Source organism: Rhea pennata, chromosome 7 (genome assembly GCF_028389875.1).
Source record: "Rhea pennata isolate bPtePen1 chromosome 7, bPtePen1.pri, whole genome shotgun sequence".
NCBI classification, from domain to species: Eukaryota; Metazoa; Chordata; class Aves; order Rheiformes; family Rheidae; genus Rhea; species Rhea pennata.
Window position 1 is genome coordinate 3,279,279 of NC_084669.1, and position 17,232 is coordinate 3,296,510.

At 40.7% G+C, this 17,232-nt stretch overlaps 1 protein-coding gene across 1 annotated transcript in view; it reads left to right on the plus strand.

Annotated features, from left to right (window-relative positions):
* The window catches only part of ADAM12 (ADAM metallopeptidase domain 12), a 188,114-nt gene that overhangs the window by 44,882 nt on the left and 126,000 nt on the right, over positions 1 to 17,232 (plus strand). The window contains exon 3 of the mRNA XM_062579862.1: positions 2,396 to 2,469. Coding sequence (XP_062435846.1) covers positions 2,396 to 2,469 — 74 coding nt within the window. The remainder of the gene's footprint in view (positions 1 to 2,395; positions 2,470 to 17,232) is intronic.

Below are 17,232 nucleotides of genomic sequence, written 5' to 3' on the forward strand. Positions count from 1 at the left end.
TACTGCAGTATCTTAATTATTTACTGCATTATGTTGTAGCTAATTTTATTTTATTCTCTCAAAACTCTATAGTATGCATATCATTATGAGTTTTGGAACCAATGCAATAATATTAAAGTGGCAATCAAAATTGCCTCTAAATATTCATCCAATAAATGACTCCCATGTGTTTGCTGAATACCAAGGATAGTCTGAAGCATTTATTTAGCATTCTAGTGGGATCTAGTTTCTGCAAAGTTCACATAGATGCAGAATTTCATTGTTGCTACTTTGTATGGGAAGGGGGAAACATGTTTGATTTTGCACAAGCAGTGGGGCAGGGGGCTTAGAAGAAAGCAATCCTATCAGTCATAATCTGTGCTTAATATTGCTTGAGAGCACGGCGGAGTTGTCAGATATCTTTTATTATAACAAAATTACCATTTTGTTTAGACTACAACAGTCTCCTCATAATTTCACTTTTTAATAAACATTTACAATTTTCCAAATCATTTTAAAGTTATTGCATTTCATGGGTGGGGTACTTTGACAGTCACACAGGCTGAGCTTCCATCAGGGCACTGCTGTAACAATCATAAATTTAGACACATTTCTCAATAAATCAGTTAAATATTAAAAACCTAAAGTTAGACTGCTTCAGTTCTGTGATCGGCTGGCCTAAATCTTCCAAAAAAGCGTACTGAATGTATAGAGGAACAACTGATTTATTGAGCTATTCTCACAATTTCAAAACAAAGAATTACTGTCCAGCTATCTAGTAAGATTGTTTAATGAAATATAAGTTGAATGTAAACAGTCTTAAAATATATGTGAGTTCAGACTTTCGGATTAACTAGCATATCATAAACTATGCTTTCTCATTTGAAGTACTGATCTCAAGAGCTCTTATAGGTACGTTGGTCCTTCCAGCAAGCAAGGCTTTGATCTTCCATTTCCTTCTGCCTCAGAGCTGCTTCTTCAGCTCTATGCCCAGACCTATGATGACCTTTCAGAGCTTCCATAAAATAGTGAATTTAGCTTCAGATACTCGCAGTAAGAAGGAACTTTTTTGATAACCAGCAGAATGGCTATATGAAGATTGCACACAGTCGTGTTAGTGTTGAGATTGAAATCCAGATGTCCTGATTCTTGCTCCCATTCTAGAATGGAACTGGGATTTCTTTTTGCTCCACTGTTGATGTCTTCTTTAGAAAATTCTCCTAAATTCTTGTGCACTTGGTGTATTGTTCTCAAAAAAGATATCTGAGAATATTATTGACTATATTTCTAACTGCCTCAACATCATCTATTTTTAATTAATTATTCCCTATGAGAAGTTACAAAATACATATTAAAATACATAGCTATTTATAGAGAAGAACTAATTCAGCATCACCGTACCTTCTGTTTAGTTTCTGTGATGCTTTTAGATCTGTGTTGCATGTGCATTTCTACATGCAAAGTATTTGGCATGCTTAACCTTATGGGAATAAGTATTTGTGTTAGAGCCGCACTGCTGACTGTGATCGCAGCTCTACAGGTCTGCTATTAACGCAGGAAGTACTAGCTACGTACATGAACATCTCGAAAAGTGGTCATGCAAAGTCCAAGCCTTATTACCTGTACCTCCTTTAAAAACTGAGCATTGATAAGAGATTATATTAGTGTTTAGACCTAGTTATTGCTATCATATGGAGAGGAAAAAGAGAAAATTCAAAACCATTCCAAAAAGGTTTTCTGAACATGATGTGGACTGTGTTACTATGATAGAATCATAGAATCGGTAAGGTTGGAAGGGACCTCTGGAGATCACCTAGACCAACCTCCCTGCTCAGCAGGGTCACCTAGAGCATGTTAGACAGGATTGCATCCAGGCGGGCCTTGAAGATCTCCAGGGAAGGAGACTCCACAACCTCTCTGGGCAACCTGGTCCAGGGCTCTGTCACTCTCACAGTTAAGAAATTCCCCCTCACGCTCAGGCGGAACTTCCTGTGCTTCAATTTCTACCCATTGCCTCTTGTCCTGTCACACAGGACAACTGAAAAGAGTTTGTCCTATCCTTATCTTCACAAACAAGATGCACTCAGTGGAGAGTTGTAAGTGACACAATTGCGTAAAGGTGCAATCTGGTGTCCTGAAGACGCAAGTGTGATACCCCATGGCACTGTGCTGCCTCTTGTTGTTTGATAACACTGCACTGCATATGAAGAGCTTTTACATCGCAGACAGTTCTCCTTCTTCTGTTTGAAGCTGCCTGCTCCTCGCAGTCAGGGCCCTGATTCTGCTATAGAGGAAGTTTGTTCAGCTCCCTGCCAGGCAGGAACATGCAGGAATTCTCAGCACATCTCAGCAGGGTGGGCTGTCCGAGGATGTTACTTGATTTGGGCTCAGCCAACTTTCTTTTCCTTTTTTTCAGAATCACCCAGCACTGCTGCAGTTTGCAATACAAGCTGAAAGTGAACATCTAGTCATCAATCTGGAGCGAAATGAGTAAGTATATTTGTTGCATATTCACTTTATACTTGAGGTTCTTAGAGAGGGGTTAAAATTTCAAAATCAATAGTTTAAAAGTATCCCGTGCCAAATTTGCTACCTGACACTTACAGAATAGGCCCCTAACAAGCACGTTTTGTTCCAGCTTGAACTGCTTATTGAACAAGAATCCTTCTACACATCTGTATTTACATGATAATGAAAGCAGAAATATTGCCTCCCAGTGTTTTCTTGACATCTTTATTTTTATTTGGTTTGATTTTGTACTTCTTTCCTGCAGTAATCCATTTTATTTACAGTAACGTGGAAAATCCTACAGGCTTTGGAAAGTTTTTTGCAGGACTCACCTCTCCCTGGCATCCCCTACTGCCATAGATTGCCTCCACACAGCAGCAGTCAGTGTCCACTCAGGGAGTCTGAGTGAAGTACTTGGGCTTAACCCTGCTGGACTTTTAAATGGGAGTTGCATCTGTTGGCAAGGAGTTGATGATGGGATGTTTACACTATTAATGAGATCACAGAATCAGTAAGGTTGGAAGGGACCTCTGGAGATCATCTAGTCCAACCTCCCTGCTCAGCAGGGTCACCTAGAGCATGGTAGACAGGGTTGCATCCAGGCGGGCCTTGAAGATCTCCAGAGAAGGAGACTCCACAACCTCTCTGGGCAACCTGTTCCAGTGGTCTGTCACTCTCACAGGGGAGAAATTCCCCCTCACGGTCAGGCGGAACTTCCTGTGATGCAGCTTTTGCCTGTTGCCTCTTGTCCTTTCACATGGGACAAATCAATTATCAAAACAGAGCTTGAGCCCTTATTTCTAGACTATAAATATTGTATCTTCTTCCATGTGCTCTGACATCTTTCTTGACAACTTCCATCCCTGTCTGGAAGCTTTCAAAGACAGGATGCCAGAGAAAGCCTCCTCCTATGTGCAGCGGGGGAGATAACTTGCGCAGACAGTCCACCTACAGGCATCTGAGATGTGGACCTGTTAGGGGCCACCTTCCCAGCTCACTGTCCTCATAAAGCAGAGGCATGTATCTAGGTCTCTTGTAATTTGGTTATTTTCACCAAATCAGAAGCTTGCTAGGCTATGTATATGATACTTGACATAGCAGTAGCTGTGCCCCAGCCCACCTTTCCTCATGTCATGGTATTTACCACCTGCCAAATCCTCTGTGATTTTCCTTGAGCAGAGTTCACTACTTTTTGAGTAGTAAAAAATTTCTGTTTTAACTTGTTATATCATTTGTAGAAATACTGGGTTGTATTGAAGAGTTTCCTCTCCTTTCCACATCCTTCAGATGCAGAGAGCAAATCTGAGTTTAATAACATGGGACCAGTATCTTTGTGAGAAATTCACCTGTAAGCCCTGAAGTTCAGAGGGACCCCTTCTGAAGTGCTTGTCAGCTAAATACAGTGCAGACAAAAGGGGTACAGAACCAGACAGAACTGAAAACCTTTGCAAGGGATCTCCTTGGAAGTGTGTGACAAGGCCCATATCGGAAACAAAATCTTTGAAGTTTTAGTTTATGATCTCAGTTGTTTCACTACTTTTGCCTATGAGCGTCTCAAGAGTATGCTTTGGGGATGCAGATCAGGACAGCTACATGCTGCTTGTCAGAAGAAAATTAAAGATCATTCACATTCCATGGAAAAAAATTTCCATAAAATGTTCGCAAGGAGCAATGTGGTTCTGTAGGCTTCCCTGCTGGTGAAATAAAAGAAGCAGAGGTGTTTTCTGTTGTAATAGAGAGACCAAAGACATAAACAGTGCGGCTCTGTGTATCAAGTTAAGAAGAGAGAATGTATATTTGAAAGCAAGCATCCAAAGGAGAAGCATTCACGCTGGCTTGAGCTGGTGACAGAGAACTTCAGTGGAACGCAATGGGGCACCTCTTTACTGCTCTGCAGTAAAAAAACAAAGAATGCATTTTATTACCAACCATTTGGATGAACTCTAACATTACCCAGCTGCGACACAGAATCTAGTTCACTTTGTCATCCAATGTTAGGCCCAAATCGTGACCCTTCTTGATGTTATTTTCAGTGATTCTTCTTCATTTCCTGTCCTTGAAACAAAATGCGGATGCCACATGCATAGGTTGCTCTGTTTCAGTCATTCATCTCAACTAGAGGAGGATTTCATTCATTTAGTAGACATGGATTTAACTTTATATTCCCTTAATCTTTGTCAAAGGGTGTGCCTTCCTTCAGGAATGTGGAGTATGCTGCAATTGAGGAAACTATTTGCATTCCATGTCAGAGATTAAAAGAACATAAAACTGCTAATACAGACACTGCTGAACATATTAAACATTCTTGTACCTGCAATAAACTGTTGGATATATATAATTCTAAGATGTAATTTCGATCTTTTTTCAAAAGATAAGTAGGATATGAAAGGATTGTAAATTAACTTTTATGAGACCCTGGACCTGTTTGACTAATAAGATTTTGAGTTGTTGAGCTGTGCTTCTTAAGAAATATAATATTTACTAATTATTATTTTCTGGTTTAATTATCTCTCTAATGGGGTTTCTGCAAGAAGATTTTTGTTCTGGAACAAATATGTATAATGCTAAGGACATGAGACTTCTATCTTTGCAGGAGTTTCTAGGTATTATTGTGAAATGCTAAACGCGGCACTGTCTGTGTGAGGAGTTTGTAACATTCAAGGCAGTTAAGAGATCCCAAACTGAATAAAAAGTTGGTGATAGTTTCATCGGATTGTTTTTCCTTTTCTCCAGTTAGCATTACTGACTGCAATTTTTGAAGGAAATAATGGGCTGAGTCTTAGGAATCAATGCAGCGTTGCTTCGGTTTGTGTGGGTATGGATCTGCCTTGTCCATCCCTGCCTTTTCCGTACTAATGCAATGGGCAAGTCTGCACCACTAGTCTGTATCCGCAGGGGGTACTGTCCCAAGGCCTCTGTCCGTAGAAACAGAGGAGTTTCTCCTGTCTGTAATGACGGCGTTAGGCATTGTGTCACTGCGCACGGAGAGGCAGCAGTGTGGCGTGGCGTGGCGTGGCGTGGTTGGCAGCAGAGGTTGCAAAACATCCTGGGCATTTGGATGCAGCATGGACATGCTGCTGCTTTCAGGGGCTTCTGGAGACCTAGGCAATGAAAAAGAGTATCCAGAGAGAGAGAAAGCGAGAGAGCACGTTTGTGGGGAGCCGAGGCTGGGGAATAATGGCTGGTTATGTAGGGCCAGATGGCGCCCATGGTAGATTATGGACTGCAGAGATGTGGCAGATCCACAGAGGATATCTGCTGATAGAGAGATCTATCTATCTACCGATCTGCTCTATGGACCTGGCTCCTCCAGCCTGCCCCATCTTCCTGGCAGCATGGCATTCCACAAACCGCTCAGCGAAGGGCTCACCATGGTCTTGACTGATTTTTCATCTTGCAGAATTGAAAGTCTCTGATTGAATGCTTGCCTATCATCTCTGTCGTAATGAAAGGAATTATGTGATTCGGGGGGAAGCGGTGGCTGAACACCTTAAATCATTTCCCTAAAAATTCAGCCCTACTCTTCTAGTTATAGTTTATTCTCTATTCTACCATGTTCTTGCTTGCTTTGGGATATTTTTGTTCTTCCATTGGTAAAATATCAAGTTTGCTAGTGCTTCACATAGTTATTGATGCTAAATTGGTGAATCCAAAAATTTGAAACAAAACAAAAAAGACCCTCCCAAGCCTCCTTGAAGGCCTGAATGTGGGAGTAACCATTTAACTAGCATGCTTGAGGTAGAAGTAGCTGTGCTAAAACCACTTTTTTTCTTGAATAAGTGACAATAGATAAGAAGCTCTGATATGCGTGTCCTGTTATTTAACTGTATTTTCACATAAAGCATTTTATTCTTTGGAGAATAGTGGTAATGGAGGTGGAGCAGACCCCAAAATTAAATGACTTCTGCATTGGGTCATGCAAAAAAAAATAAGGGTATAATTTTCCACACTTAGTAGAAACAGCTGCTTTGATTAGCCTGGACATTAAGATCCATTTACTGAAAACCTTAGAGATTTTCGAAAACTGGAGTTATATTTCACAACATGATTCAGATGCATTAGGCAACCCCAAAAGGGGACCGATGTGTTAAGCCATCTGTTATCTATGGAAATATTTCATGTCAATTTGGTGTTTTCTGATTTTTAGAATCAGTAAGACATGTTCATATTTTTAGGATAACATACTATAGTTAGTTCTGGAAGGTTTATTGGTACCTAACTTCACATCTTAAAGTTTAAAGTCTTCTCTGTGGTTTCCAAGACTTAAGTTATTTGTGGACATGTTCATTAAATATTTCAGTGATGAGTTTTCAGGCATTGCACATTCACAACTGTAAAAAACGAATTATTTGCAGTGAATTCAGTTTATCAGTCTCATAAAATCTACTAGCAAGCTCCTTTTGCAAGCACATTTCTTAGTATGATTTAGTTCCTGTAAATGACTGCTCTCTTGAGAACCTTAAGTTCTATTGTACCTTAAATGTTTTAGGAACACTTGTCATTTGGAGAGATTTTCCAGAATCAGCAAATCATTTATCAGCTGCAAAATAAACCACCCTTCAGAGCAGCTGATCCTATTATTCTGCATTAGATTAATAATTCTGATGCAGTTTCTATTGTGCAAGGGACAGTAATGTATGCACGTGTAAATTCCTTTAAAGCTGACTGCAGCATGTGGGTCTGGAAGAAAGTAAGTTTAATACAGTGTAAATGAAACAGAACCCCCATAAGATTAAATCTGAGTTTAAGAGTAGAACGGTATGTGACTACTGGCTGTTTTTCTGCAAATGGTAACATTTTACACTCTGTCAGAAAGAGGTCTGTATATAGCAAAGCACTTAGGTATTCTTTTAACTTTAATCATGTGAGTAATCCAGGTAAAGTCAGTGGAATTACTTATTTTTGAAGTTAATTTCACGCTTAAATGATTTGTTGACAAAGGTCATGATTATGAATGACAAAGAAATATAACTGCGAACAGATGTTAGAGATCTTTTTCAGTTCTCAATTCTATGTCCCAGTGCATAGCTGATAAAGATAAAAACTTGAGATAAATAGAGGGCATCTGAGGGACATTAAGGAGGTAGGATGGCTTTGTCCTAAGGACACTGTCACTGGCAGCAGTTTTGAGCTCAGGTTTGTCTTGCACAGTTTCCTTCTGATGGGAATAATCCACTCAGCTTTAGAGAGAGAAGCAGCAAGGGTGTCATTTGTACATTTATGATTGACAGGCTGTTGACAATGTCTCAGGAAACATGTGAATGGAAAAACAAAGCCTGGTTATTTAAGAGAAGTAGAGTTCACTATTCATTTTTCCGTAACTTTGTATTCTTTTTGGTCACGTTTATAACACAACATTTAACAAAACACAATAAAAAAAGGAATATATGGGGTTAGATTCTGTTCCTTCAGTAAAATATTTTCTGTTCTACTTTATCAAGAGAGAAAACCCATCCCAGGCCATAGTATAAGTCACCATCCTATCCTTTAAATCCCATAGGATCCCAGAGACCTCTGGAAGTTTAGAAGATCTCTGCCTGCCCCCCTTTCACTGCTGCCACTTCTACATGGAGACACAGCACGAGGGATTTATTGGGCTGTTGGTGGCTCAACATCAGAGGCTACCTTGAAAGCTTGACTCCAGAGCAGATGAGGAAACACTTTAGCAGTTTCCTCCATCTGAAAAGCAGGCAGTAGGGAGGTCTTGTCTCCTTTCTGACCTACCCATGCATGCTGTTCTCTCTCTTCTCCCCTTCAGGCAAGTAGAAATCGAAACCAGCACTAGGACTCATCAAAAGAGCAGGGATGTAGAGGCTGATACTACTCCAAAGAGAGCATGTACATGCTAGGCAGGGCCATTGTGCGCAGCTGTCAGGTATAGGAGACCTCTTACCAAGATATTTTGCACAGAGGGTGCCATTCCTGTAAATACGTGGGAGCTTTGGTGACTTGGTCCTCTGAAACCCAAAGCACTTATATGTACTTACGAATTCTGGGGAGTGATACAGCTTTCACTCAAGTCAGTGGACAAACTGACCTAGGAACTAGCTCTGTCAGTAAGACTTTAACTTTGCACATCTTCATTCAGAGTGCTAATGATGTGACCTGTCTCTAAAGAGGATTTAGTGTTCAGAACCCTTTGTATTCTCTTTCGGTAGAAGAAAGTGCTCTCTTCTCCTCTGTGTGACCTTTGTGAATAGGAGGGCTGACTGGTTTGCAAGTGACATTCTGGCTGGATTAATTTAGCAGGGAAACAGCCCATTTCCACTGCCAAAGAAAATAGCTGACAAAATTTGTTAATGAATCAACATACTTAAATACAATCAGTGGCTTGAAATACAGATAAAGGAAACAAGTCTAAACAAACAAATACTAAATAGAGAACCAGGACTTCTCAGAATGTACTCGCTGTTATAGTTCTGTGCAGTAACTTAGCCAAAAAACAGTGACCTTTGACTGTTTTATCTGCAAACACTGGAGCCAGCAGCTGTACTGCAAAGTTTCTATGCAAGCTGACAATCGGGATTTCACTTTAATTGAAGTAAAAGTTTCACTTTAATGGAAGTAAGAGTTTTTCCCTTCTGTACTGGCAACAGCCATTTAGTACACACCACACTGAACTAGGAAGATTCAGCTGCTGCAACTACTGGAAAAGTGTATTCACACAGTAATGGTCTTAATCCTTGACTCTAATCATGCACTTATTTGTGATAGTTCTGTGGTATAAGAATTACATATTTGGCATGGATATTCAATATTCAGATGCCAAGATGTGGGTTTTATATGCTCTTATGCTTTTGCTAAAAGTATTTTTTTTTTTTGTAAACTAAGCCTCATTTCAAAATTATGGGTTGGATAAATATTTTTTCCCCAATTCCTGATAAAAACAGGAGTATCGATCTTTTATTCCAAAATCTGAAAGTACCTTTTTGTTTGGAAAGCATCTGATGACTGCAAATTCAACCCTTCACCAACTTCGGTAAAGTTCATAAATATTTTGCAAATGTAGGTGATAAGCAGCTTTATCCATCAGTAGGTTCAAAACTGTTAAGTTTGACTAAATTGCTATTTGCTATAGTATTCATTATAGTAGCTTTTCCTCTTTAAATATTTGGGGGTTTGGCTGAAATTAAGTGCATGCTTGCACTTAATCTAAATATTATCCTTTAGGGAAGTTTGAATAAAATCTTTTGACAAGTTTTTTGAATTTTACAGGAATCAAAATTATATCCCTTCTCACAGTTTTAAGACTTTCCAATATCTATAATCCAGCAGTGGCTAGATTTTACAAAATGATACTTTTCCATCCATCTGGATTTTCATAAGAAAAGTTGCCACACAATCCTTCATAGACTGGTCTCCAGACAGCTATAGACAGCCTGGGGGTGAATATTTAAGTGCAATGTGATATGCAGGCTCCATAGTAGTGATGAAGGCAATTGAGTGTTAGTACAGTTTGATATTAGCAATGCAAGTCAGTGTTGTATGACTGGGGCTACCTGTTTGGTTCAAGTTGCATTTGCCATATTGTTTTGGAGTTGTGTGTTGGAGTGAAAGTTTTCAGTGCCATCAAGAGAGAAACTACCGCTTCCTTGATCTTTTTTTCCCTCTCTGTATATAAATATGTTGAAATAAAGGAACAACGAGAGAAGATATTTGTATGCTGATACAACATGCTGGAGATGGAGAGGACAGAAAGACTGGAATTTCTATTTCTCTTGCGGCTGAGTATCATAATCTCTAACATGTCCAAGCTTCTTCTCTCCCCGTGTCCCAGAAAACAGCTGGGCAATGGGGCTGTGCTAAGCCACACGGAGAGGAGAGAGGCCTGGGTCCTGCTCATGGTCCGATTCCCAGGAGTGCCGTGCAGTACGTGGGGTCTAGAGAACCTGTGCTGCTTCTGTCCCTACCCTGCGGCCTTGGCTTGCATGAAAGACTGGCAGAATGATCCCCTTTCTCAGCTGGAAAAACTGAGGTATGGAGCAGTTAAGCCTTTCTGAATTTATGGCAGAATTACAAAACTTGTTCATATAGCAGGCAAAAAAAAAAAAAAAAAAAAAGTCTGATGGGTAGTGCAGGTACTGTTTCCTCTGCTAGTATGTTTTCTTGAGAATGCCAGTTTCCAGTGCTGCATCAGTTGACAGCTTTGAACCACTGCAAGACAAGGTTTTGCTTGTTCAGTGTCTGTCAGAGCAACTCTAGAGCTGTACCTTTGGATTAAATATATAAAAATATTATAGAGGAAAATATATTTACTGATGTAATATATTTAATAAAGAAATGTCTGCTGTAGATTTTGTTCCCTAGTTATACTGCAATAGTAGAATATTATATTTTCAGAACTATATTTTAATCTCACTTTGCACTGCAGAACGGCAGGTTCTCACCGTTTCATTTTAATATTGCTTAGCAGAGAGGTCAGGGAGGAGAACTGACTGTAAGAAGACAACAGAAATGTAGACTCCCTCTCTCCAGTGGACTGTCTGGAATCAGCGTTGATCGTGATGATAATAAAAACAGGCAAAATGTAATCATATGTGACTGCAAAATAAATAATTAGGAAAAAGATGAGACAGAAAAGCATCTTTCTGTAAACCTGGTAATCTCCCACTGATTGTCATATGCCAGCATGCGTGGTACAAAAGCGTGTGATGGACGAATGGCCTCCCGGCCAACACCAAATCGTTTTTCAGGCTGGCAGGCAAAGCATTAGTATATCCAGCTGGAGCCAGGCACTGCTTGCAGAGCTCTTGGGTGTTCCTTGCTTGTTGCTGTGTATCACTTGCTCAGGCAGGTTTCAGACTGTTTTTGTTGGTTGGGGCTTTTTTTGTTTGTTTATTTCCAACTAGAGTGAGCAATGTTTCAATCGCAACAGAAGTAAAGCATTGAATTTTACTTTGCAGCATCACATGGACCTTAATTGCCCATGATGTTTGGTCTTTTCACAACGCGTGTAAAAAGACCAGGCCAAAACCAAGAGGCTTCTCCTGCTTTTCAAAACCATTGGTAGATACTGCTTTCTGGCTTCAGGGAGGACTGTAAATGAGTGTTCAATTCCAAATTGAGGTCGAACCTGCTTTTAATGAATTTTCTGTTAGATATTTTCATTTTGATGCTCAGTCCCAGGGGTCCTATCTTTGAATAGGAGCACATATATTACATAGTCCAACATCTCTAGAATTTCTCTTCTTTCTGCATTTAGTGTCATTTCCCTTGTGTACATTCAGTTCCTAGGGTCTTTAACTTCTCCAGAAGGCTTTGCAGAGAAAACTGAATAGTGTTGCAAATTTTATAGGGAAGGATGCCAGCTATTTAATTTGCTTTAGCTTTCACTGTTCAAATTCTCTGTTATTTTATGTTACATGTGGAAATGAAGGGATCAAAAGGAACAATTCAGTTCTGTTCCTAGTCCCTCTCTCGGACACAGGGCTCTGGCGAGTCTGCTGAGCACGGCACGTGCCTCCCACAGTGCGAGTGTTCCCGCGAGAACAGCCTGGCTTCCCCGCTTTCAGCGACACTGCAGTAAACCGTCACTGTCCGCGCTGCAGACCTCTTCAGAGGCTGCGCGGGGTTATTTCGAGAAGCATTGAAAGTTGATCTCCCTGTCAAGGTGTGTCTAACTGCAGGGGTCCCTGCGCTGCCAATCATATAGTGATTTCTTTGGGTTATGCAGCTCAAAGAGGAGCAACTAAATACACTTGTCCCTCCAAGTAACATTCTTCACATGATTCTTCATCATATGCATTGAGTAATGGAGTCAAATTCTATGGTACAGATTTGTGTTTACAGATGCTTAAAGTTATGCAAAACATAATTCATTCTTCAGTGTATGCAAGAGCATCTGCTCAGTCCTTTCCCCTGGCCCCAAAAGAGCACAAGTTGCACATCTGTGAGAAGGGAGTGAACTTTACTGCTTCCCCAAAGTGCATATATTTCAATGTGATATACTGCCTGTGTGTCAGATTGCTGTTGTTATGCAGCACCTGTTTGGGTTTCAGTCCATTCAGGTGATCATGCTGTCTGTGAGGCCATTTCAGTATTTTTAGCTAGTTGGGGGATATAACAGAAAGAGGTTAACAGCGGGAGAAGACTAGGTGTGTCCTGGCAGAAATGTCAATACGAACAGAAAAAAATTGCAACGCTAAATGAAATTTAAGTGTTTGAGGTCATTTTTAGTCTTTTGTGCCTTCACATCTTTTAGAAATCTTTGTTGGGAATTGAGCTCAGGACCCTCCTCATAAGCTTTGATCCAGTCTGGCCTTTCTTTTTGTTTCCTTTCCTCTTTTTCTGTCCCCCCTCCACTTTCCTGTCCTCCCTCCCCCGTTTTTCTGTCTCTCCCCACTCTCCCCACTTTTTTCCATTTTTTTTTCTTCTTCTCAAAACCTCTCTGAGAGGGGTTTCCAGGCGTGTATGAGTTTCCACAGACAAAGCAAGGCAGTGTTCAGCTCTTGAAGCTTTTCTGTTCTGCGCTGGGTGCAGCAAGGAGGTACCGTGCATGGGCCCCTCTGTAAAAGCAGCTGGTTCCTCATGTCTCACAAAACACAGGGAAAGAGGAGGGCCCTGGGAAGGAAGAAATTGAACGCCTTAAATCAACAGAAGACGAGTATGATTTGTGGATGTTTCTTTGGGCGTGATCTGATCCAACAGCACCGATGTAACGGTTTCTGTTACGTTTTTTGAGCGAGGAGTTTGTGACTCAGGCAGCAGGCATGTCTGCATAGCTGCTTGCTAGAACAGCTGTGTCTCTGCATCTGCTTATGGAAGGTTTTCCTCTTAACTAAAAAAAAAAAAAAAAAAAAAAAAGAAGGAAAAAAAAAGAGTGGAAGAAAAAAAAAAGCCAGACGCAAGGTACTTGAGGACAAGAATCTTTTCTGTAGGGCTGGATGCAGGGACGAATTAGATACTTTCCTGGACGCTAAACTTGAGACTGCTTCCAGAAAATGTCAGTTCCTGTCCAAGTGACAGAGCAGTTTCTCAGGGCTGCAGAGGATGGCAGAACGCGATACCCCAGAAATACCCGCCTGCGAACCGCAGCGGGGTGGGAGCACGCAGCCCGGAGGCAGACGCGCTGCTTCCCGTGCTGGGAGCCCTGCGCCAAGTTCGTTCACCTCCCCACCTTGATCTGCCCAGCTGCAAAATAAGGTTTACTTTATTTATTTAATTTCCTTCTAGTGCAGCCTTTAGGATTAATTTGTTCACATTTTGAAGATGAAAAGCAGCACATGAGTGCTAAGTATTGCAATATCAGCCAAGATGGATGATTCAAAAAGCAGAGTCTATATGAAGAACCTGAGTGTGGAGGAAATACATATAGGGAAACATAAGCTTGGCAGGAGGACGCGCTTTTTCTCCCCTTTGATGTCTGGCCTCAGTAATCCAGACAGATTTCTTCAAAAAATTGGTCCAATTTATTTCTGTGCTTTTATCTTACTACCTGCTACTTGTTCATTTGAAGTAACTATAAAAAATTTGAGTACCTAGCTGTATGGAAAAGTATGCTTTTTGCATGAATAAGGTAATTTGAGTACACTTTAATGCTCCTCCTGAATAGGACTGTTCTCAGCAATTTATGCTTTTTGAGTCCTCTTGGGATTAGAGCAGAGCTTGCCTGTTCCTTGATCTGACCCACATATTTGCACTTTCTCAGTGCTGTTTAGTCCAGCAAAAGCACACTGTCCTCTTCGTATCTGACGCTCTTTTTTCCCTTGGGGTGCAAAGAGTTATGGTCAGTTACGGTTCTAATTATGGTTCAGTTTTGATGTAGTATCTGTCACGTTACGTATTTTATCTGACTAGTATTTTGGAATCCATGTGTTTCATTTACGTTTGTGTATAAAATGATCGTCTCTTACTAAAGCTTCTCTGTATAAAGAAGAAAGAGAGGGAAGCGTATGTCTCCAACTCTCATCAAAATAAGAGAAATCTTGTCTTCAGAAAGGTTTTATGTGACGTTTATGAATAAGTTAAAGGAAGCTTCTTAGAGAAACTTAATCAGAAGCACATAACTGCAGCTCACTGACTTCAGGAGAATGGTTGTGGATTTACATGAGAGAAGAATTTAATAGATATGAATGTTATTTTTATTCTGAGTATTGGCAAATGAATGACGTATTTCTGAAGAAGAATTAGGAAGTGGAGGTGGAGATATTTTGGCATCCTAGCCTTTACCACATCTCTGAAAATCATAGAAAAAATAGTTTTCTTTACATTATGTACAGCGCCTCCTGTATACTTTAGAATTTTTGTCTGCTTCCCTCTGAGACCTGTATTGATATAGTCAAGTATCCTGCACAGACAGCTTCTCCCTTTTCTTCTCAACATCAGACCTAGCTTACATTATGTCCTGTCCATCTCTTTCCCTTTCAAGAGTTAGGTAATGCAAACTCTACATTTTCCTCTGCCCCCCAAGCATAATTTATTCTTGTTATAATTTAATACTACGGCAGTAAATGCCTTATCAGTTTTGAAACAGCGGTCTGGATAATTCTAAGCAGATGTCTCTCTATCTTTAATCGCATCAGTTATTTCTTGGTCAGTCTTGATTAGCTGATTCTTACATAATGAAAAAGTATAGTTAATGGCCACTTATATGTGGGTTGAACATGCTGAAAAGAACAGCTTAGAGCCCCTTGAGAACAAGAGGCTGATGAGCCAGTAAAATCAAGCTAAATGGAATGAGTCTTCATTATGAGTCATTAGAAAAGATGACGCTTTGGCTAACAGAAGAAGTATCTTTGATGAAGACCAGTTGTAAAAGCACAACTTAATGCTTAATAAATGTATTGGGGTGACTCATAAATTCAACGTACACATTTGTTTCTTTGCAGTACGTGTCAAGTCCGGTGCAACACCATTTCCTGTATTAGATGTGTCCCCTGGCTGGATACAGGCTTTAAAAAAGACACTCTTAAAATCACTGGATGAAAGATTACTGCAAGATAACTTGGCAGAGGCTTCAAAATGAAAATAAGAGTGTTCAGACCCAGTGCATTTGGCTGGAAAATGGGCAAATCTCCCATTAGCCTAACAGGCTAGTGCCTGTAAGGTGTATCATAATTTGATTAAATTTGAAACTAATCTAGTTGGATATTGGACTGGATTAGTGGAAGCTGCAACAGTTTAACTAGTTCCACAGACCCATTGGATAACTTACGTAGTTTTAGTTGGACAAATAAAAATTTAATTTATGAAACAGCAGGGATTTTAACTGCTAAAAAGAAACGAAAAATAGAATGTATCTTTTATCCCTACATAAATTACAAAACCCAAAGAAAGTAATAGTGTTGGGGTAGCATAAAAGCTGTTGTTGATTGTAACATAGACTCTTCTGAAACAAAGGTGAGGAGAGAAGGTGATAGGATTTGGGGGCAGCGTTGTTTAAGAAGTAGGTGGCTATTAGTGTCTTATGGAAATAATCAAAAGCAAGTAGCTGCTATTTTCACTTCTTCTTCTGTTTGAATAGTAGTACAATCTTTGTTCATAAAGGAGTTGCATCATCATTAAATAATTTTATTTAGTGAATGGAAATTACGGCAAACGTCTTTCTAAACGTTTGTAAAAATAATGCTCAGGTAGAACAAGCACTTCAATTTCTTCAGACTCACAGGTGTAGTGATTGGGTATAATTTTTTTTAAAGGTTCATGTTAAGAAATTTTCATCTGTTTTCTGCTCTTTGATCTTTCTAAAGAATAAATGCTGTTAATTTCAGGGGGAAAAAAACAGACAAATCTGGTTTTTTATACAATTACATTATACAAATTATACATTATACAAATTTGGAGCAATCTCCCCTAAACTGCAAGCAACAGTTCCTTCAGAGAAGAGAGAGCCAGAAATGCCTGAATGTAAAAACGGGCTTACATTTAGCAATCTTTGGGTGCGGTCCCAAAGACACTCTGTCCTGCTTGCTGTAAAGACTGATACTGTTGTGGATCCCAATACCTGCGATAAGAGGAAGAGAGGCACTTGGAGCTTCCTCGATTTGCTGATAGGGCTCAGGCGGCCCCGCAGCCCGGGGCCTTCCCCCTTCCGCGCCGCCGGCCGTGCGCTGCTGCCGGGCACGGCTGCCACCGGGCACGGCTGCCCCCGACCGCGAGCTCAACGTGCGCGTGTTGGGGTCCAGTAATGAGTCACTGGGAGCAAAAGGGCCAGCAACAAGTATATATGTTTAATAAGCACTGAATTCTTGTAGGAGGAAAGGGCAGGGTAGAGAATGAATTTTTTAACAGATTAATGTGAATGTCTTCTGTAAACCTCCAAAGTCCCCGGTGTGCTGAGCCAGGTTTTGTTTATGTTCATGGAAACATGAAATCTTTTCCTGTCCCTGTGCAAATAACACAGAATTGGACTTCATTACACTGGTTAATTTAACAAGTCCTAGGAGGCTTTTTGTTATGCAGTAATAGAGGAGGAGCCACCAAACCCAGAACTGCTGCACCAGCACAATCTCTTTGAATGATACAATATCGGCCTCGCTCCGTGTAAGCTCTCCCTGAAGAGTTAGGCTGAGGTGCCCAGGTTCACGCCAAGGGCCTTGGGCACGAACGTGGTGGGATGCTTGGGCAGCCTGGTGTAGCAGAGCAGCCAGGTGGCTGGGCAGTGGTTTAGGTTTGCTTTTGTGGCTGCGCGAAGGCAAAGGGCACAGGAAGTGCAAAGCTGCTGAGCAAGCATGGGGGGAGCTGCTGGTGCCACTGGGCAGGCTCCTCGGATGGCAGTGGTGCAGAGGGTGCCAAGTGGTTTGGGGG